Genomic DNA, 23,796 nt, shown 5'->3' on the forward strand with positions numbered 1-23,796 from the left:
GACATAACGGAACTTGGAATGTGAAAGTATTAGGTTGAGAGAAGGATTTTAAACGAATGTTTTCTGGGAGATTAAAGGTCGAAGTGAGGTATATTGGTGTTAAGTAAATCAAGATGGACAGGTTTAAAATGTAAGGAAAAAATGTCACTTTATGTTGTACTGCGCACATCATTGTCATCCCTAAAAATCCCATTTAATTCATATTACGCTACATAACATCGTGAAAACTGTATCGGCAACCCCAAGCACCAAGGAACGGGGACCCAGGGTCTTTACGACTGACAAATATTAACAGATGTCTACCAGTGTCAGTGTCCCTCAAAGTGCCGCCAGTGACAAACACTTCCGTCCGCCCACAACAGATCTCAACAGATGGCCACCAATCACTTACTCCCGACGCAGTCTGTACCTTCTAAAGCGTGGGAACGGTTATCCTGATGGCAGTGTTATCGCGCGACTCAAGTCACTGAAAATATTCCACGCGCAGAGCCGTAGACAAGGCCGTCATACACATAAGCCCATTAGAACTGTAACCTCCACTAGGAAACCGGAGAAACCCACCCCTGACAGACCATACCACCACACTGAAGTTCCACGGATATGGTATGATCTCCCGTCTTTACTGCTATCCAACGTCTCTTCCCTAGCTAACAAGTTCGACGAGCTGGCAACTACAGTCAGGTCAACCGCTGCGAGCGTCGTTGCCATATGTGAGGCTTGGCAAATTGTGCCTGAAACGTGTCATATTGAGGGATATCAACTCTTTCAGCACCTTCGTTTACAAAGACGCGGAGGGGGCGTTGCCCTCTTCTGTCAAGATGACCTACGCCCGTCACGCCTGGATGTTCAAGTCCCAGCAGATGTGGAAGCATTATGGGTATGTATCGTGCTACGGGCCCACCCACGCAACACTGCTTCCATTATAATCTGTGTGGCATACCATCCGCCTCGATCACCCACCAGAGACACTCTTATCAATCACCTCATCACCACCTCAAACCACCTCAGAGTTAGGTACCCATGTGCCAAGTTAGTATTATGTGGGGATTTAAATGAAATTGACACCACTGATATCCAGGACCAGCTATCACTATCACAAGTTGTGACCTTCCCCACACACGGTCAAAATACCCTTGACCTTTTCTTAACTGACTTAGCGGACCAGTACCAACCACCTCAACCAATGCCTCCTATCGGGTGTAGCACACACTTATCAGTGCTCTGGTCCCCAGCTGCCACTCCCACTCAAGCACAGAGACCCTACATCAAGACCTACAGGCCGATTACTGACTCTGCAGTGCGCCTCTTCGGGCAGTGGATAGTTCACCATCCCTGGACTGAAGTACTTAGCGTGGATGACGTGGAAACCAAATGGATAAATTATACCAACACCACCACGGAAGCTCACCACCACTTCTTCCCCGAGAAGTCCGTCAGATCTCACCCAGCTGACTTGCCCTGGATCACACCTCGGATCAAAAGACTTATGCAACAGAGAGACAGAGCCTTTCATCTCAATGACCACATCCGCTACAGGTCACTTCGCAACCGAGTCATCCGCGAAATACGCACTGCAAAGAAGTCCCACTACCCAACCAAATTACAACACCTGAAGCAGACCAACATCAGTCAATGGTATGGTAAGCTTAAAGAACTCTGTGGACTAAACAATAAGACACACCCCCTCCCCTTCCTAGCCATCTCACTAATGTTGACGCAGCTGAGCAAACAAATAACCATTTCGCTACTATATGCCAGACGCTCCCACGGCTTGACACAACCACTCTCCCTGCTTACCTACCAGCCCCCCTTCCCACTGACTTAGTAGAAGAATTTGACGTAGCAAAACGCCTGGACAAACTAAAATTAAAACGCTCTACCACCCCCATTGACTTACCAATGAAACTCTTCAAGGAGTTCTCCCCGGAGCTTGCTAAACCCCTCTGCTCCATCATCAATGCTTCTCTCAGTCAAGCCAGATGCCCAGCTGACTGGAAGACCTCTTATGTGTCACCAGTCCCCAAGTCAACCAGCCCACAATCCTTAAATCAGCTACGACCTATTGCAATCACCCCAATACCCAGCCTAATCTGTGAAAGTTTTGTGTTCGACTGGGCTTATGCTGATATTGCAGGAGTCGTAGACCCTCAGCAATTTGGCAACATGAAAACTTCCTCCACCACTCACTGTCTTGTCAGCTTTCTCGATTACATATACCGCCATCTCGAGAAACGAAAACGTCTGTAGCTGTCGCCTTCATTGATTTCACTAAAGCGTTCGACCTAGTCGACCACAATATAATCATCAACAAAGCTATTGACCTCGGGCGGAGAAGTCTTATACCATGGCCACAGACTTCCTCAGTGACCGACGCCAAGCTGTACGCTCTGAGGGGCTGTCTCCACCTTTCAGTCACTCACCTGTGGCGTGTCCCCAAGCACCAAGATGGGACCACTCTGCTTCCTTATGCTCATCAATGATGCCCTAAGAGAAACCCCTGCTCGCTGGAAATATGTCGACGACTCCACCATTGGGATCAGCGTCAACAATTCTGCTCCCGACTATACCGCCCTTCAGGATTTATTGAACAGTCTCCAAAACTGGGCCACCAACAACCATGTCACCATCAACCATACCCATGGTTATACCAAGACCATGGTTATGCACATCAACCTCTCCTCCGACGTTGTCCCACCCCCTTCCATTACTTTAGGTCCCAACACACTCCAGGTTGTAGATTCCACGAAGCTCCTCGGCGTCACCATAGACAACAAACTAAATTGGAAACCACACGTCAGTGAAGTTGTCAAATCCTCCAGTTTCCGTCTCCACCTCCTCCGCCGACTCAAGTCCCTCGGAGTTCCTGCACACGAGCTCCTCAGTGTTAACACAACATTCATACTTCCCAAGCTCACCTATGCCTCCCCCACCTGGTCTTCCTCCCTAAATGCCACACAACGTAAACACCTAGAAAAAGTGCAAAAGAGGGCATGCAAGATTATTCTCTCCCCTTCCTACTCCACATATCAAGAAGCGCTCAACACACTGACCCTTTCGACTCTCACTGACCATCACCACGACCTCATCTGCAAATTTGGTAAGAAGCTTCTACACCATCCCCGACACCGGCTCCTACTACCACCTGAGATCCCTTGTCCGAGAATTGCTGTTCGACACCACAACCGCATCCAGCCCATACGTGCACGAACTGATCGCTATAAGAACAGCCCAGTCCCAACCATTGTAAAAATTATCAATAACTTGTAATAAATCAGTGTATTCACTCCCAGTAAACACTGCTCCTTACACTGTCACTATGTTGAAATGAACTGTAGTTTGAGCTTTTCCCCATCTAGTTATTATATGTCTTATTTGTGTCACTTATGTTACTTGTATATTATTTGTAATTCGTAACCCATTCCCCAAATATGTAACTGTATATTTTCAGCCTTCTGGCTGCCAAGCTCTTTCAATAAACCGTTAATTATTATTATTATTATTATTATTATTATAACATTCAAATGCACCGCGCTTGTAGAACCTCAGAAAACGGGAAACATGGATAAAGGACAACTCACCTACTCAAGGTTCCTAGACCATGTGTTGTATTGTACCCAGGTATAGTTATATCATATTAAGTGTATGTATTCATAGCATTAAGGACTAGTGTACTGTAAGACTAAGTGTGGATCAGGGTTTGAAGGTCTTACTATTTACGTCTGTGAGTGTGTAGTGAACATAACTCCAACAGATATCATATGAAAATACATGAGAACAATGATCTGGAAAAAGGATAAATGTATCAGAACTATGTGAGGTGTTGACAGTGATCCAGAAACTGTACTTGAAAGGAAATATCGTGTATGCGTCGGTATGAATTTAATACACCTCGTATCCTCACGTGACATATACCCACGAGAGGTACAGTGATCAGAGAACCTTATGTCTGTGTTCAAATTGTGCAATGTGTGAGAGGAGGATCCCTCATTACAGTTTTAAGTGAAGGTGATACACCCCCGCCATGATCATTCAGCCTTTGTTTCAAGGCGCGTCATGTACCCGCCTCAGTTGCCACGTTGATATAATAACCCCATGAATTTACCCCAAGAACTAGCAAACCAAGACCTTACCTTAGTGTGTAATTTAGGATTAAAATATGGGTTTATAAGGCATGAGTGACAATATAGCGAAAAGTGTTAAGGTGAGAACCCTAAGAAACAAAAGGGAAACTTAAGGCTTGGAAACTGTAGGCCTATGTGACGAGGAGCGGCGGAGCAATGTCCTCAGTCTTCCTCGTTCTACCGCCACCTCAGGTGCCATGTGGTCGGAGTACCTTGCCGCCCGGCCGCCATTGTCCCTTTGAGCATCACAACAGGTGGGGACGACTCCCCGCTATGCCAGTCCACTGTGAACCTGTGGATTTCAAGCGCACCACTCCAAATGAATAGTCACAACTAAGGAGACCGTGAGAAACTGCGGTCGTCACTTGGAGCGACCTATAATACCAGGCGTAGAAATAGTGCTGGTATGTCTCTAGGTGAAGCCCTCGTCTTTACCCACCGAGGGCGGTGTGCGAACGAGGTGCCTGTTGTGTATACCTAAAAGTCACAAGGAGTCACATACTTGCAGGTATGGAGTGTAACAGGTGTGTTGAGATGGTGCTACTATGTATGATAACCGACGGTGCTATATTCCACACAGGTGGAGCAGTCTGATGTGTTAATGGCTATTGTAAGAAGGAACGACCGAGGTACGGTGGTCACAGATCGTTATGCAATAAGTAGGTGGATGACACGCTATCAATGTAAGAGTCTGGGGCCCCTCTGGGTAACCACATTTCCGTTGTTCTTCTGAGGAAGGCCAATTCATGTATATGTTTTTTATCAGTATGTTTTATAAGGAATAAATCAATTAAGACATGTTATGGTTTCACCCTTCTTTACCCTTATCGATCTGGTCAATGGAAAACCTAACCCAATGCCTAGTCCACTCTGCCCGCTACCTAACGAGCTGCATGCTGTCCAGAGGGGGTCTGGTGGCAGCGACCCTTAGAAAGTAAGATTAGAGTTAAGTTATCCCCTTAGATTTAGTGACCCCAGATCTGGCAGTATAAATTGGTGGCTATAGCGGTGGGATGGTTTTTAATCATTGATCAAATCCGAGGGAATTGAAGTTGTGATTTAAAGTTGCAAATATAGACAAGTATTTTAATGATGGATAATCTAATTTTTGAGTGATACTTGCAGGTGAATAACATTGATTTGAGTACAGAAATGTAAGAAGAATTTTTGAAAATTTATACAGTACTGAAGTCATGTGTGTCATTGATGTGTTTTGTGTTTGTGTTTTATCCAGTGTTAATATGTATTAATAATTGCAGAAGTTGTGGATTAGCTTTGGTGACGTTGAAGTAAGGGAGTCCACACTGTGTCTGAGAAGTTTCTCAAGTGGTTCACCTATGGAATACCATAGGACTTTCGGTCTCCAGTTGATGTGAGTTATAATTTTTGGTGCCATGTTAAGAGGTTGCATAGTGTTGTATTATACCATTGATCAATTAAGGTTGTAATAGTACAGGAGAGTAGTTGTGTTAAGCGGTTCGTATTTGTCTTGGGTCGAGAGGTAGCACTTTTAGGTCAAAATGGCTGAGTCAGTAGAAGAGGGAAGTACCATAGGTGGGGACACATTGGCAGAGAGATTGGAACGGGCGTTGCTGATCAATGAGAGACAATACTCGGAGTTAGAAGAATTACAGAAACAGATTAAGGAACTAAAACAAACACTCCAACATGCACAAGGCCCAAACAATGAGCAAGAGTCAGTTGTAGGAGATGACACCACTCCACTACCAAACAGTAGGAACGCCGTCAACGTAAACATTCCATGCCACTTTAACCATACGGATAAGCTAACATTGGAAGAATTGCAGAGCTTACAGGTAGACGAGGTCCTAAGTAAGTTTTTTCGGAAAGTTGAAAGATGTGTGACAGAGGATGAGGGAAGAATATCAACTGCCCTGAGTTGGATGGAAAACAGCGTGGCCAAATTGGTACGGCCATTGTTAGTGGCAGTTAGTGAGGACTGGGACAGTTTCAGAAAGGTTATGTTAAGATTAAATTTAGGACCATCCACCGAAGATGAAGCATGGGAGGTGTTGAAACGAATCGTGTATGACGTGAATGATAACCCCCGATATTATGTATGTGACATGAGAGCAAGGTTGGCAGTCATGGAGAAGAAGTTTGGAGCAATAACCACTAAAGATACTTACATAATACAAAGACTGTACAGAGCTGTGCCTAAACCAATGCAGAGAGACTTGACCCCCTATATACAAGACGGCCGTACGTTGGATTCATTTGTAAGAATGTTAGAGCGAAGTAGGAGTGAATATCTGGGTGGGGATAGCAGGGACTTATATCACGTTAGACAATCCCGCCAAGAATAAGTACAACCCACGACAGTCTTTGAAAATTATAGAGTTCAGGGAGACTACCATATGAACGAGACTGACGGAAGACGGGATCAGAACACGAGGTGGAAGGAGACTAACACTCAAAATTGGACAGGGAATGAATGGTGTGGGTATTGTAGGAGGGATAGCCATAGCCCACATAATTGTCCCTCCAGGCCCAGGCCAGGTTCATGTTACGCGTGCATGAGGATGAACTGTAGGAGTTTCTTTACCACTTGTCCAGGACATAGCCCATTTTTTTTTTTTTTTTTTTTTTTTTTTTTTTTTTTTTTTTTTTTTTTTTTTTTTTTTTTTTTTTTTTTTTTTTTTTTTTTTTTTTTTTTTTTTTTTTTTTTTTTTTTTTTTTTTTTTTTTTTTTTTTTTTTTTTTTTTTTTTTTTTTTTTTTTTTTTTTTTTTTTTTTTTTTTTTTTTTTTTTTTTTTTTTTTTTTTTTTTTTTTTTTTTTTTTTTTTTTTTTTTTTTTTTTTTTTTTTTTTTTTTTTTTTTTTTTTTTTTTTTTTTTTTTTTTTTTTTTTTTTTTTTTTTTTTTTTTTTTTTTTTTTTTTTTTTTTTTTTTTTTTTTTTTTTTTTTTTTTTTTTTTTTTTTTTTTTTTTTTTTTTTTTTTTTTTTTTTTTTTTTTTTTTTTTTTTTTTTTTTTTTTTTTTTTTTTTTTTTTTTTTTTTTTTTTTTTTTTTTTTTTTTTTTTTTTTTTTTTTTTTTTTTTTTTTTTTTTTTTTTTTTTTTTTTTTTTTTTTTTTTTTTTTTTTTTTTTTTTTTTTTTTTTTTTTTTTTTTTTTTTTTTTTTTTTTTTTTTTTTTTTTTTTTTTTTTTTTTTTTTTTTTTTTTTTTTTTTTTTTTTTTTTTTTTTTTTTTTTTTTTTTTTTTTTTTTTTTTTTTTTTTTTTTTTTTTTTTTTTTTTTTTTTTTTTTTTTTTTTTTTTTTTTTTTTTTTTTTTTTTTTTTTTTTTTTTTTTTTTTTTTTTTTTTTTTTTTTTTTTTTTTTTTTTTTTTTTTTTTTTTTTTTTTTTTTTTTTTTTTTTTTTTTTTTTTTTTTTTTTTTTTTTTTTTTTTTTTTTTTTTTTTTTTTTTTTTTTTTTTTTTTTTTTTTTTTTTTTTTTTTTTTTTTTTTTTTTTTTTTTTTTTTTTTTTTTTTTTTTTTTTTTTTTTTTTTTTTTTTTTTTTTTTTTTCCAATGACCACGACATCCGTCCCCACACAGTTCTCCATGTATTAAGTTACCTATATGTGGACATACTTGTATAGCGTTGGTTGATACGGTTAGTGAATCTACGCTCATTAAAGATAGTTTGGTGAGGGCCTTGAAGGTGGGGCCCATTAGGCCTTGTACCGAGAGATATGTAGCTCTTAACGGGGAAGAGTTTAAGGCCCAAGGCACTGTTGTCATCAGTGTACAGTTGTCCCGTAGGAAAAGAATCCGCCACCAAGCCGTAATAATGGAAGATAGCATGTTGGATAATGATGTCTTATTGGGAGCAGACATTTTAGGCAGATGTGGAGTTTGGTGGCATCACGAAAGAAATCAGTTCACGTGGGGGGGTCATAAACAAGTTTATTGGAAACCAAATCAGGGAGGAAAGGTGCGAACGGTTGTCAAAGTCAAACAGCTCACTAATGCTTCGATCTTGTCCTCCCCCAAGGAGCTAACTAACTTACACATTGATAGGAAGACTACAATAAGTGGGCACAGTTCTCAGATTAGGCCAGTTAAAGTGAAGGTAGGGGTAGGTCCAAGATGATTCCTGTGTTTATGTTCCTATGAGTAATGTTTCGGAGCAGCCAGTTTGTTTGAGTCCGTTTGCGGTTTTAGGTGAATATGAAGTAGTTAATGATGAGGAATTCTGTTACTTTGATGATGAAGGGAATAATCTCGGAACTATCTCACACATTTATGAAGAGTTAGGTGAGGTAGGCCGGTCTGTAGACATACCCCTGTGCTCACCACATCACCTGGCCATACAGAGAGAAGATGATAAGAGGTCTAACAAAATCCCCTTAAGACTGACTCATGATGTGAAATTCCCAACTCAATGCATACTTTGTAGGGGTATGGAAAATTCCCCAGTCCACAAAATTAGACGAGCTCAAGAAGTACTAAATTCTATTGTACCAGACTGTGATGAAGTGAAACGTGGGGAAACTAGACAGGACAAATTGAAGGAGTTAATTAGGACCCAGCAATGGCCACACTTAGATAGGGACATGCGGACACACTTGCAACAGGTGGTAATGAATCATGATGCGTTGTTTGTCTTAGGTCCAAATGAAATAGGCACCATTAAGGGTTTGCCAGCTAACATCCCATTGGTTAATGAACAACCTGTAAGAGGACCTCAGTATAGGTATCCCGAGAAAGCCAAGGGTACTATTAAAGAAATTTATGAGAGACATGAGAGATAGGGACATCATTGAACCATCAACCGCTGTCTGGCTATCACCTATCGTGTTAGTAACTAAACCTAATGGGTCGAAACGTATGTGCCTTGATTTCCGAGCAGTCAACAAACACTTGAAAGTAGATATACAACCTTTGCCAAGATTGGATGAATTAGTTGAGAAGGCTGCCGGAAATAAATATTATGCCACCTTAGATTTGAAAGATGCTTACTATCAGGTAATCCTTGACCCCCACAGTAGAGATATAACCACCTTCAGTGATGGGTATAATTTATGGCGGTTCAAACGCCTCCCTTTTGGTTTGTCAGCCAGCCCAGCCGTTTTTACTAGGGAAGTAAACAGGGTCTTAGCTCCTTTAGCAGAAGAAGATTGGGTCAGGAACTATCTAGATGATGTCATAGTGTGGGCTCCTGATTTCAATACCCTCATGGGCAGATTGGCTAAAGTATTTGACAGGTTTGTAAATATGGGAATCAAATTAAACCTATCTAAATGCCAGTTTGGTCAGAGACAAGTAAAATTCTTGGGCCATATTGTTTCAGAGAAAGGCATTGAGCCGGATCCAGAGAATGTAAAAGCAGTAACAGACTGTAAACCACCCACTAATGTCAAACAAGTCCGACAATTTTTAGGGATGTGCGGGTTTTATCGTAAGCATGTTTCAAATTTTGCTAAGATTGCATATCCTATCACAGAACTCACTAAGAAACAAGCTGCCTTTGCCTGGACAGATGAATGCCAGACAGCTTTTGAAACGTTAAAGCGGACATTAGCTTCCTTTCCAGTACTAGTAAACGTGGACATGGATAAACCATTTGAGCTACACAGTGATGCTAGTAATTTTTGTGTAGGAGCCTCACTGAATCAATTACAGGATGACGGTTCTTTGCGTCCTGTTGGGTATTTCTCTCGGAAGCTAAAGCCCGCGGAAACACGGTATTCCACCACCGACCAAGAAGCATTAGGGATAGTGTTAGCCTGTAGATTTTTCCATCATTTTCTGTGGGGTTCCCAATTCACCATCAAGACTGACCACCAGCCGTTAACGTCTGTTTTTAACAAGAAAACTAAAAGTCAAAGAATGAATAGATGGATGTTGGAAATGAGGGATTACATATATAAGATAGACTACAAACCTGGAAAGGCAAATCTAGTCGCGGACGCATTGAGTAGGCCGGTGGGGGCCCGAAGGAAAGTAGCCAGGAGTAGGACGGTAGGTCAGCTCCCTCAGCTAGATGGGTTCACGCATCGGCAGTTAGGGATAGAACAAAGAAAAGAAGAGAGGTGGGAAACATTGGCTAGTTATTTAGAAGGAGGACAGGTACCCAAACATAAATATCCAAAGACGACTATAGACAAATTTGAAGTAGCGGAAGGGGTATTGTATTTAGTAAAGGAACAAATTGACAAAGCATTGCTGTACTGCCTTGTAATACCTGATCATTTGCGTAGAGCAGCACTAGAGTGGGCACATAACAGAGAGGCATCAGGTCACTTAGGACAGTGGAAGACTATAGCCAGAGTAGAAGGCCTTTTCTATTGGCCAAATTATCGCAGAGACTGTGTGAAATTTGTAGAATCATGTGAAGTGTGTCAAAGATTCAAAGGGACGAAAGGGTTAGAACAGCAATGGCAGGGGATGTCGGAAGTAACTAAACCTTTGGAGAGAGTATCTGTGGACTTGACAGACTTACATAATAGTGCGAAGGGGTATCGCTATGTGTTGACTGTCATAGATCACTATTCTAGGTTTGTCAATTTCTACCCGTTGAGAACCAAATCCACTCAGGAAGTGACCAGGGAATTTAGTAAATTCATCCATGTCTTTGGTAGCCCTGGAGTAGTCATTGCAGATAATGGAGGTGAATTTACAGCAACACAATTTAGAGAATTATGTAAAGTAACTGGCATTAAGAACTATTTTACATTGCCTTACCACCCTAGAGGTAATAGTGTCACAGAGAGAATGCACAGGACCTTTAAAACAACACTTGCAATCATGTGTGAAGATAATCCACTTCAGTGGCCAAAATTTCTCAGTCCCGTGCAGTCGGCTCTGAACACGTCTGTCCATGCCACAACTGGGGTACAGCCTCATTTTGCTTTCTTTTCAAGGCATGTACAAAGACAAGTAGGAATTGACTTACCTATAATAGAGAATGAGAGCAGTCAAGAGTTGAAAGAAGCCCATAGGTTGATAAAAGAGATGTCTGCCAGGATGTCACGAGAGACCAGAGAGAGAGCAAATAGATCAAGAACGAACCAAACTATGCAGTTAGGAGAAACAGTATGGGTGAGGAATGAATGGCCCAACCCTGGGACCAGTAGGAAGTTGAATACCAAGTGGAAGGGTCCGTACACTATAACAGAAATTATACGAGATGGTGCCGCATATGAGTTGACTAACCCCTTGGATGAAAGTGAGGTGATAAAGAGAGCGGCTGAGAAAGTAAAGAGGTATGTAAGTAGAGACATGTTTGTTCAGCTGAATGAGCCCTTACTTCCACCCTGTGATTCTTCCTCGGACTCGGGGTCAGACGAAACAGATGAGGAAAGTGATGACGGAAATGTGGAAGGTCAACCTGCAAGTAGATTCCCTGTGAGGCAGAGGAGACCAGTATTTAGAATGGATTTGTAGGAAATATAGTTCCAGAATGTTGCTTCAATTGAATAGTATTGGCTTTCCAGTTTGTTAGGTTGATTTGTTGAATTATAAAGTTTTTGGTGGGGGAGACAGTTGCTCAGATGGTTTGTCGGGATGCTTTTTGAAGATCAGCTATTAGTAGTGGTATCTATATTGTCTGAAAAGGTTTTTTTTGGGTTGTTGACTTCGTCAGTCGTACTGAAGTCACCCCAACATTATAAATCCCAGTTCTTATGAACTGAAGTCCGGAGATCCAGTGCTGCCAATGTTGTCGAAAGAAAAAAATCTCAGTTTATGTGTGTCGGAAGTTTTGTTTGGGTTGTTGACTCGCTCCGGGTGAGGGAGTCACCCCGACTTTCAAATACCAGTTCTTCTGAACTGTGAGATAGAAAATACGGGTTTTGTGTTATGAGCCCCAATGTGTATGTCTAGAACCATGGTTTTGTGTTGAAAAGGTGAATTATTATTGAAATGAAGTAGTAATCTGAGGAAGTGTCTGATGTAACTAATTCCCCATTCATAAACAAGAATTTAAATTCCTTAGGATATGTAATTTCAGGCAGAGAACTTTTGTTGTAGATGTAATGTCAAAGAGTCACTGTTTATGTGCTGGTGCCAAAAGTAGGTTGAGGTATTACGCTGATGAACTGTTAAGGGAATGTTCCCTATACTATATTGTACTGAAATAAGAGTTGATAAGTTGTTGTATGTATAGGTAACGGAGACTCGAGTATGAAAAGTTTGTCTCCTAATAATTTTCTTTTTACTGATATATTGTATACCGAACTAGCAGGATTGTAAACGGTTGTCTGATGTATATGGTAGTGGAGACGCTCGTAGGAAACGTTTAAGTCTCCTCATGTTTTGTTTGATGTATTAAGGTACTCTCATCACGAACTGTTAGGATGTTGTAAAATGTATGTACACTACAGCGTTAGTGCTTTGCATATTATTTCGCATAATATGAATTTTTGGGAGGGGAAGGCTATGTACTGCGCACATCATTGTCATCCCTAAAAATCCCATTTAATTCATATTACGCTACATAACATTCAAATGCACCGCGCTTGTAGAACCTCAGAAAACGGGAAACATGGATAAAGGACAACTCACCTACTCAAGGTTCCTAGACCATGTGTTGTATTGTACCCAGGTATAGTTATATCATATTAAGTGTATGTATTCATAGCATTAAGGACTAGTGTACTGTAAGACTAAGTGTGGATCAGGGTTTGAAGGTCTTACTATTTACGTCTGTGACTGTGTAGTGAACATAACTCCAACAGATATCATATGAAAATACATGAGAACAATGATCTGGAAAAAGGATAAATGTATCAGAACTATGTGAGGTGTTGACAGTGATCCAGAAACTGTACTTGAAAGGAAATATCGTGTATGCGTCGGTATGAATTTAATGCACCTCGTATCCTAACGTGACATATACCCACGAGAGGTACAGTGATCAGAGAACCTTATGTCTGTGTTCAAATTGTGCAATGTGTGAGAGGAGGATCCCTCATTACAGTTTTAAGTGAAGGTGATACACCCCCGCCATGATCATTCAGCCTTTGTTTCAAGGCGCGTCATGTACCCGCCTCAGTTGCCACGTTGATATAATAACCCCATGAATTTACCCCAAGAACTAGCAAACAAAGACCTTACCTTAGTGTGTAATTTAGGATTAAAATATGGGTTTATAAGGCATGAGTGACAATATAGCGAAAAGTGTTAAGGTGAGAACCCTAAGAAACAAAAGGGAAACTTAAGGCTTGGAAACTGTAGGCCTATGTGACGAGGAGCGGCGGAGCAATGTCCTCAGTCTTCCTCGTTCTACCGCCACCTCAGGTGCCATGTGGTCGGAGTACCTTGCCGCCCGGCCGCCATTGTCCCTTTGAGCATCACAACAGGTGGGGACGACTCCCCGCTATGCCAGTCCACTGTGAACCTGTGGATTTCAAGCGCACCACTCCAAATGAATAGTCACAACTAAGGAGACCGTGAGAAACTGCGGTCGTCACTTGGAGCGACCTATAATACCAGGCGTAGAAATAGTGCTGGTATGTCTCTAGGTGAAGCCCTCGTCTTTACCCACCGAGGGCGGTGTGCGAACGAGGTGCCTGTTGTGTATACCTAAAAGTCACAAGGAGTCACATACTTGCAGGTATGGAGTGTAACAGGTGTGTTGAGATGGTGCTACTATGTATGATAACCGACGGTGCTATATTCCACACAGGTGGAGCAGTCTGATGTGTTAATGGCTATTGTAAGAAGGAACGACCGAGGTACAGTGGTCACAGATCGTTATGCAATAAGTAGGTGGATGACACGCTATCAATGTAAGAGTCTGGGGCCCCTCTGGGTAACCACATTTCCGTTGTTCTTCTGAGGAAGGCCAATTCATGTATATGTTTTTTATCAGTATGTTTTATAAGGAATAAATCAATTAAGACATGTTATGGTTTCACCCTTCTTTACCCTTATCGATCTGGTCAATGGAAAACCTAACCCAATGCCTAGTCCACTCTGCCCGCTACCTAACGAGCTGCATGCTGTCCAGAGGGGGTCTGGTGGCAGCGACCCTTAGAAAGTAAGATTAGAGTTAAGTTATCCCCTTAGATTTAGTGACCCCAGATCTGGCAGTATAATGTAATAAGTTGGTAAAAAGCACAAAAGAGGTGAAGGTATTTCTGAAAAAAGGTTGGGTAATTTTGTGAATAGAAGTTGGGTAGGGTTAGGTACAATTCATTTACCAACGAGTGATTATGATGATAAGGTTCTAGATTTAAAGGAGGTAAAAGAGGCTGTGAAGTACAGTGACTTAATTATAATGGATACCTTTGACAAAGTCTGCACACTCATGCAAGTGACCACCTCGTGACGTTCACCAAGCACACATTCAACAAGCACAGATTTTAAGCCAGTTGCGGTGGTTCATTCAACAGGTGTTAAATAACTTCATGATGGACATACAAGTGCGTAGGTGTTGGTAATATATGCTCCATCACCAACACTGTACACCTGCACCGTCAATAATATTGTTACTCCGGCGAATCCATTGCGGTGGTCCACGCACACCTGCTACACGTAGTCTCCCTAAATGTAATGCTGTTCCATGTGAACCTTACCAATGAAGACTTTCCACACACCTACAAAGACTCCAAGATTTATGTTTAAACTCTCGACCTCAAAGAATTAATTATCGTTCTCAATGGATCAAATTATCGTCCTCAAAGTGTTAAATTATCGCCTTCAAAATGTTAGCAGACCTAATCATGGCCCCCAAGGAATGCCTGTCTAGTGGAACGGTTATGACCCCAAGTGTACAGGATTCGTTGACGCAGAAATCAAGTAACGCAACTGTTGGCAAGAACTGGGTAGTATTGGCTCCAGTGTTGGTCAAGTATGGCCTTGAATGAGCTCACACTCGGTGTCATCACAACACTTTCTGTCCGATTGTTCCAAGTGTTTACAATTCTCACTCCAAAAAAATTTTGCCCTGACAAATTGATGAACTTGTCGCTTCTTCAACTTTAAGCTGTGATCCCTAGTGGGGCGGGCAACCGCTAGTTCTAGGTGTGAACACTTAAATGCATAATGCCCTCTGGGGTCAATCCTGAGACATAATACATGTGAGACACTATACACCTGAAACATTAACCCACTTGTAGTTCAGCCTTTGCGTCCTGGAACTGAGTGGTGAGGCGGTCCAGCATCTCCACGTTTCGTTTCATGGTGTCGACGCGAATCTCCTTCATGATGAAGTTGTCGCGACCTCTTAGGTCCTCAAGCTCTTTGTTGTAGACATGCAATCTGTGGGGAGGTATGAGTCACTTACAACAATGAGATATGCAAATCTAAGTTTGTTCTTATTATAGACATACCTGCTGTAGTGAGTGTTACTGGAGGGCCACCAGGTGTGGTGAGCGTTACTGGAGGGCCACCAGGTGTGGCGAGTGTTACTGGAGCGCCACCAGGTGTGGCGAGTGTTACTGGAGGGCCACCAGGTGTGGCAGGTGTTATTGGAGGGCCACCAGGTGTGGTGAGTGTTAATGGAGGGCAACCAGGTGTGCTGAGATTTACTGGGGGGCCACCAGGTGTGGCGAGTGTTACTGGAGGGCCACCAGGTGTGGCGAGTGTTACTGGAGGGCCACCAGGTGTGGCGAGTGTTACTGGAGGGCCACCAGGTGTGGCGAGTGTTACTGGAGGGCCACCAGGTGTGGCGAGTGTTACTGGAGGGCCACCAGGTGTGGCGAGTGTTACTGGAGGGCCACCAGGTGTGGCGAGTGTTACTAGAGGGCCACCAGGTGTGGCGAGTGTTACTGGAGGGCCACCAGGTGTGGCGAGTGTTACTGGAGGGCCACCACAACATTTAAGAAGATTAATGGTCAACCTGATGTTTCATTGAATACACAATCTTTATAAGCAAAATCAATGTTAGTTTATTGGCCTTACAAGGGAGGAAGAGAGAGAATTTATGATGTTGCATTAATTTATCTATGTTTATGGTTTCGTTTTCCAATTATTTGTATCATACTGCCAAAGAAACACCATGACAGAGTGAAACTATAACATATATGCATTGATATCACAGCATAATACTCTCTTACACCTAACACTCCCACTATCAGCCACTCACGTTTTCTCAAAGTTAGCGACACGACCTTTGAGCGCCGTCTCCTTCAGGTCTCGCTTGTGTGAGAGTCGCGCCTCGGCCAGCCTGAAGTCCTCCTGAATCTTGTGTGGCCAAGCGTACATGCGGTTGACGAGAGACACCTGGTCCTCTGGTACCCGGCCGAACTGTGGGATACAAACAGGGAGCAGCGATTTATTGTTTTCCCGTTTCAACTCATCACTACTGGCGCTGTGTATGGTGAAGTTAGAATGCTGCCCTGGCATAATAAATTATTGTAAGTACTAATTTGGAGAACAATACTGTTTCACGATTATATTAAACTTTAAAAATATCCAGAAATTAACCCAGTAGAAGAAAGGAAGATTATAATCAAGCAGGTTGTAAAATAGTTATCCAGGCGATATCTCAGGCACTTTTAAAGCAATAAAACTGAAATTTGGACAGTGACCAAGAGCTCTGAATTTTTTTTACACAAGTTTTGTTCATGGGATGACATGATGAGCGGCGTGCAGTGAAGAGACTACTGTACTGTACTTGTCTTATTGCTTTTATGTCACTCCCATTCTTATTATAATATATTCATCTCCCATCTTGCTTCGGAGTGACTCCCAGTATGTACAGCAACATCCTCACCTCAGTTCTGTCCAACAGCTCCTTTTCCCTGAGGCTCACGTCTCCGCTCTAGACATTAACACAGGCCTTCTCACAATTAATATTTTTAGCTTCAGTTTCCTTGCCATTCTTCTGTTGCACACAACTCCTTCAACATCCGGCCACTATGTCCATACTACCCTCACTGTATCATTCTCTCCCCACAGCCTCTCTCCTCTATCATCGTCGATGCCAAGTATTTGCGCCTGTCCCCCAAGGTCAGCTCTTCTTTTTCTCCCATCTATGATACTAATTTCTTTCTCTCCCTTTTTGAAATGCATCATAACCTTTGTCTTTCCAGTATTTACTTTTAACTCCTATGGCTCTTAAGACTTTCCTGATGTTGTAACACTTTTCTGATGCTCCTCCCCTGTGCAGTTACAGTATGGCCAGATCATACGCAAACAGGAGCTCCCATAACTGAGTGTGTTTGCTGTTTTCACTTAGTACATTCATCACGATCACGAGGAGTAAAGGGCTTTATTGCTGAACCTTGATATAGATTAATTCCTAATTCAAATTCCTTCGTACAGAACATTCCTTCAGCCATCTTAACAAGTTTTTCGGTACTCCATCTTCCTTAAGCATCAAAACACTATCTTGGAATTCTGTAACTTGGTTTCTTCACATAAAAAATAAATAAATAAATAATTAAGTTTAATAAATTTATAAAGTAACATTTCCATTAATTTTTTTGAGCCCATGGTGTTTCCTTCTTCATATTAATGATGGATGTCTTTTGCATGTGTGGGACGTTTTATCAATGACCACCTTTTGTTTACCTTTACTCTTTTAAATTAATGCCACAGCTTTAGGTTACGATATGTTAGATTAGGGTAGGTTATGTCATGTTATGTTGGCAATTTAGAATAGACTGGTTTAGTTTAGGGTAGGACAAGATAGATTGTTAGGTTAGGTTAGGTTAGGTTAGATTAAGCCATGTCGACGTGAAAATTCTCCTTCTGTATGATAATGAATGAAGGTTTTATAAATATATTTTCTCCATAGTGTACAGTGTTAATAAGAAAAGGATAAAAATAAGAATAGTCATTTAATCTTAAGACAGTATATTTGTTTCCATAAACAATTTGGCTGTTTAAGACGGGCAGAAGTTGACAGAAGTCTTCCCCTCGATCCACTTTAGATAGTTGGTAACTTTGGTGTAGACGCCCGGGGAGTTCTCCTTAGCACATTCGTCACCGAAGGACACCACTCCCACCAGATGGTATAGATCATCCTTCAACCAGCTCAGCGGACCCCCGGAATCCCCTTTACAGGCGTCGTAACCTTTCCTGTATGTGCATATCATGTTGTCCGTCACGGTATCATTCAAATACTGTTGGCACTCTTTAGTTGTAAGTATGGGTAGCTCCACCTCCTGCAACACTTCACTCGGCCTCCCTCCATAGGTAGTAGTTCCCCATCCAGACACGGTCCCTTTCTCTCCGTTCATCTTGTACGAGGTAAATTTACACGGCAGACAGATCGGCTTGATGCCAGCATTGTATATGACGGGTCTAGTAAGTTGCAGGAGGGCAATATCGTTATCTACTGTAACACTATTATAATTTTCATGCACAATCTTTTTTGCGACAGCTATGTGTTGTGTGAATTTTGTATTACTTTCAATACTCATCTTGTGATCCCCCAAGCTGACAAAAATTTCGTTCACACTAAAAGGCTCAGCACAGTGAGCTGCCGTCAGCAGCAACTGGGCATCAATCAGGACTGCACCACAAAAGAATGTGCCATCTAGTGAGCGACGGATTCCTGCTTGCCATGGCCACTCGTTTTCAGCTGTGTCCTGTCCCCCTACAACCCTGGAAGCGCCCTTTACACCACATTTCGTGTTAGACTTCTTACTTATTGCAGTAACATTACAACTGAAGCCTGTGTAGTAGGTGTAGTAGACCAGTTCTTCAGTGAAGAATGCCGCAGAAAAAATGTTATTATCGATAATCACATCTATGTAATTCTTTCCACAGTAATAACGGCCGTCTGCCTTGTTTATATTTGCACTGGGAAAGATCCAAAACTCATCTAGATGGCAATTCTGACTCGGCATTATGAACAAATTGGGACAGGTTACCTGTAAACGTGCATTGACTGGTGCGACGAAAGTCCATATGCATTCTAAAGGCCTGGGGTATTCGTGAGGATAGTAGGGAGACTGGAAAGAGATGGTTTGTCCAAATTGCATAGATCTCTGAAAACCACAGTGAACATAACGAGTTGCTGTTGTGTTGGCAGTTACACTCGCCAGAGCTGTCAAGAACACACCCAACGTTCCTAGTGCTGCCATCTCTCCTCGTCTTCTAATTTACAGGTTCTCCTCGCATACTTATAGGAACGGTGATAATTTTTATTATGTCACTCTGAAAGAGACTACTGCCCGACTGGCCCACATCGCACTGGTCCCCTGTTGACTCACAACTAATACACATTAATTGAGCGCATGTCACCGCAGGTGGGGACACACCTGTGTGTGTATTAGTCACCAGCAGTCTCATTACATGAGAGGCAGAGCCTCAAACCACACAAAATATTATATAATTAAGGTTTTTTTTGGCATAAAATAAAAAAAATCACTGAAAAGAGATTTAATTAAAACCGACTCAAAACTAGTGAACATAATTCATAGAGATGGTATTGGGCTCTTACTGATCAAAAACATTGCTTTATTTTCTTATCCCTGTTTTGATTGGAATTAAGTAGCTCCATGAAATTGGACCCAGACTTAAAATGTAATCAATATAATAATAAAATAATTGTCTGTTATGAACAAGCAAATTAATGAGGTAGAGGACAAGAATTTTATGAAGCATTAGACGAGTTAACTGCATTAGCGACCCTGCATGGCTGACCCGCCCCTCCTGAAGGGATTAACGAACACAATTGGTTCCACAGAGTCAGTTATTAACCGAAAATTTCGTTAACTGAATCTATTATTTCAATGGGATATTGGGTAATTGGTTCCGACTCACAGAAAAAGTATACATACAAAGTACTGTATACTGGTAATAGAATTAACAAAACAGTTAATATAAACTAAATACAGTACCAATAGAATACTGTATTTTAACTTACATTGAGATGTGTATGTCGTATTCCCGGCAGCTTTGTTTACATATCAAGCAGCTGATTGTAGAGGCAGTCGATAATGACATACCATATTCTTTACAGAGTGCATTGATTCTAATGTATTCATCGTGATTCATAATAATTTCTGCACTGTATATAATCAATTTGTTAACTAAATTTCAGAATGACAAATAATTTTAATGTGAAAATGCAAAAAATATTCAAGAGACCAACAAACTCAATGTTCGCTCCACTGTGTCATGGTCACAATGACTGCTGGTCTGTTTGAAACCTGATGATTCATATTACGCTCCACGCTCGCAAAACGTGTGGATAACTGGTGAGTTATCCCTAGGAAGAAACGCGTTTTCTCTGACTTCCTGAAACCACCCTCCCTATTAAGTAAATTTGAATGTGAGAGAGAAAACCATTGTTTTGGGGTAACTTAGATATGTTTGATTGTAGTTAAAGCATTCAAGATCTCAGGTATGTGTACGATTTTCCGCCCGCCATATGAAGTCAGTTTAACTCGGTGAATTTTGTGAATATCAGTGTTCATGTTGTAACAGTGAAATTTTAAATTTTCCCAGGGAAAGAATTATTGTAACGTAAATCGTTTGTCGTTGCTAGACGAAAGATTGTTTGTGATTGAGTTATTATTCACATCTCTGATGCTTCTCCATCACTATCTCAGGCACAAGGCGTGTGTTATCTGAATACCCAACAGTCACCTGGGGACCGGTTGCTGCATACTAGCTGTATTGGAAGATGTAGTTAATTTGGCAGGATTAAACTGAGCGAGTCCGCACCCTGGGAACAACGCCCGAACTCCCTCGCCGTGTGTCAGACTACAACCGACCCTAACAGCGATCTTCATTTGTTGTTGAGACACCAGTGTTATACCCTGGGGCACACCTTACAGTTATATGGGCCAAAGTATTATTGTTGTATATGATTGGGGATAATTAGCCGAAATCTAGATATCCTATGTTGAGTGGTGAACCCATAAAAATTGATAGTATCAGTTTTAACGTGTTATGTGTTGTGAGTGCATCCTCCATATGTACTACCAACAGTTCTAGTGAAGGTATCATATGTAAGCTTGTCATGTGGTGTGTTCTTTTAAATGTACAACCAGTAATGCCCCCTGGCCTTGTGTCGGCACACTAGTGGAAACAAGTGTGCCGACACAGGGCCAGGGGGCAGCAGTGCACCCTCCACCCACTCAACCCCCCACCCGGGAGGCGGCACCAGCTCAGCCTACCGGACAGGAGGGAACGAGCGCCGTGTAAACAATGACATTTCTAACCACACCCTGCAAAATACAGTGTACTTAGCAAATGCTGCAGCTTCTGAGAATGTGGGGGGAGCGGGTTTATTACTAAGAGCAGAGACGTTACCGAGAACAAATTCTGGCTTGAATGTCATGTGCACTAATACTGACACGTTCCTTGATAAGATAGAGGAGTTTGAAACACTTCTAAGAGTACACCAACCAGATATTGTAGGAGTTGTAGAACTGTTGTACAAGAACAGGAGAATCGACCCAGAGGAATGTGAGTTCAGTATTGCTGGATATGACTCATTTACGAACCTAACTCAAGAATCCTGCAGGAAGGGTGTGGTTATCTACGCTAGGCAAGACCTTAGAGCCAGCCAGGCGAGGGTACAGGGAGAGGATGTTTTTGAAGAGTCCAAGTGGTGTAAAATTAAATTAAAGGGAGGGGACTTACTTATCGTCGGGTGTATCTACAGATCCCCAAACTGTGGCCCACTAAATCAAAGGAACTTAAGAACCTTAATAAACAATGCGGCGATGCTCAACCCTAGCCACCTCCTTATCATGGGGGACTTTAACTATGGCGACATCGACTGGAGAAACGAGTCCACCCCGAATGACTTGAATAACCCTGCTACTCTTTTTGTAGAAACTCTGAGAGATAATTTTCTGTTCCAACATGTGAGAGACCCGACACATTACAGAGGGGAGCAAACACCCAAGCCACTTGACCTCATCATAACAAACGAGGAGGGTATGGTGGCCAAACTGGAACACCTTGCCCCAGTTGGCACCAGTCACCATACAGTGTTGTCATTCAGGTTTAACTGTTACCTAGTTCAAGATAAGGCCAGGCCAAGGTGCAAATATTACAAGGGAAATTACAATGGGATGAGGGAAGAGATGAGGGGTATCAACTGGCCTGACTTATTAAGGTACAAGAACGCAGACACTACGCTGAATATCATAACTAGTAAAATGACCCATTTGATCGATAAATATATACCCAAGACCAAACCCAGTGCTTCTAAGAATACGAGGGGATCACTACACATGAACCATGCGGCGGTCGACAAAATTAAGAAAAAACCCAGAAATTCAAGACGTGGGTTGGGTCAAACGATGAGCAAGACAGGAGGATGTATGCAAGAGCCAGAAACCAAGCAAAGATAGAGTGTAGGAGGGCTGAAAAGGAGTTCCAGAGGCTGGTTGCACGCGAGGTCAAGTCAAACCCAAAGGCGTTTTACCGCTATGCAAAGTCGAAATTGAAAACGCGAATAGGAGTATCAGACCTGAGGCTTGAAGATGGTAGTTACGCAGATTCTGACCAGGATAAAGCTGAGGCATTGAACAGCTTCTTTTCCTCAGTGTTCACAAGAGAGGATGCAACTAACCTTCCTGCGTTTGAGGACAGACGGTTCGACACAGCACTGACCCACATTGTGTTCACAGAAGAGGGTATTAGAAATAAACTGTCCAGGCTAAAGGTCCATAAGAGTCCCGGACCTGACATGGCGCATCCTAGAGTGCTAAGAGAGTTGTGCAACGAGCTTGCAGAGCCCCTGAAGATCCTGTTTTGTAAATGCCTGGATGAACAAACGGTCCCCAGTGAATGGAAAGTGGCTTATATGAGTCCTATCTTCAAGAAGGGCAATAGTCACTCCACGAACAACTATAGACCGGTGAGCCTGACCAACATAATATGTAAAGTACTTGAGAGTATTATCAGAGATGCCGCAATGGAACATCTACTACAAAACAACCTTGTAAAAGATTGCCAACACGGTTTTATGCCGGGGCGCTCTTGCTTAACACAATTGCTCAAGGTATTGGATATTTGGACCCATATTCTGGAACGGGGTGGTAATATCGACAATATTTACCTAGATTTTGCCAAGGCTTTCGACAGTGTACCCCACGAAAGGCTGAAAATCAAACTGGAAGGGTACGGAATTCGGGGAAATGTCCTAGCGTGGATAGAAGGCTTTCTACATGACCGCAAGCAGTGTGTGGTGATTAATGGCACGAAATCGTCATCTGTACCTGTAACAAGTGGGGTACCACAGGGCAGTGTATTGGGCCCACTGTTGTTTGTTTGTTTCATAAATGACATGCCTGACGTTGTACACTCCTCCATACAAATGTTTGCCGATGGTGGCAAGTTATTTCGGGAAATTAAGAACCAAGCGGACTGTGAAGAGCTGCAGAAGGACCTCTGTGGGCTCCAGGAATGGTCGAAGAAATGGCTGCTGAGATTCAATGTCACGAAGTGTAAGAGGATGCACCTGGGGCGTACCAACGGTAAGGAGGCGTATCATATGTCCCAACGGGATGAAGAAAATGCACTAGATGAGACTGTGTGTGATGATTTTGATTTTGCCGCTTGCAGCGGCTACTTTATTGTGCACCCCACACTCATCCTGTGAGCGGTAGCGCAAAAGGATTACAGAGTAGGGTTTACAAAGGGTCATAATAATTAACCCCCGTTGTCAGGATATTATGGCACTGAATGTTACACAGTATTTCATTTACATTATCTGTTTAGTTCTATACATAAAGGGTAACTTATTCACAAATGCGTGAGTACAGGCGTGTGAGGCTGTATGTCTGGCCTCACACTTTGTTATTCACTTTACG

At 41.8% G+C, this 23,796-nt stretch overlaps 2 protein-coding genes across 2 annotated transcripts in view; both read right to left on the minus strand.

Annotated features, from left to right (window-relative positions):
• Positions 1-17,217, minus strand: part of LOC121870895 (dynein axonemal heavy chain 3-like) — a gene marked incomplete in the record, with an annotated part of 131,061 nt that extends 113,844 nt beyond the window's left edge. Inside the window, 3 exon segments of the mRNA XM_042372867.1 lie at positions 15,178-15,325; positions 16,152-16,312; positions 17,200-17,217. Coding sequence (XP_042228801.1) covers positions 15,178-15,325; positions 16,152-16,312; positions 17,200-17,217 — 327 coding nt within the window.
• Positions 17,218-17,849: 632 nt separating this feature from the next.
• On the minus strand, positions 17,850-19,213 carry LOC121871012 (trypsin II-P29-like). Its single transcript, XM_042373067.1, has one exon. It carries the CDS (start codon positions 19,099-19,101, stop codon positions 17,896-17,898), a length of 1,206 nt encoding a protein of 401 aa, XP_042229001.1. The 5' UTR covers positions 19,102-19,213; the 3' UTR covers positions 17,850-17,895.
• Positions 19,214-23,796: the final 4,583 nt, after the last annotated feature.

This window comes from Homarus americanus, unplaced genomic scaffold, assembly GCF_018991925.1.
Source record: "Homarus americanus isolate GMGI-L3 unplaced genomic scaffold, GMGI_Hamer_2.0 scaffold52512, whole genome shotgun sequence".
Classification (NCBI taxonomy): domain Eukaryota; kingdom Metazoa; phylum Arthropoda; class Malacostraca; order Decapoda; family Nephropidae; genus Homarus; species Homarus americanus.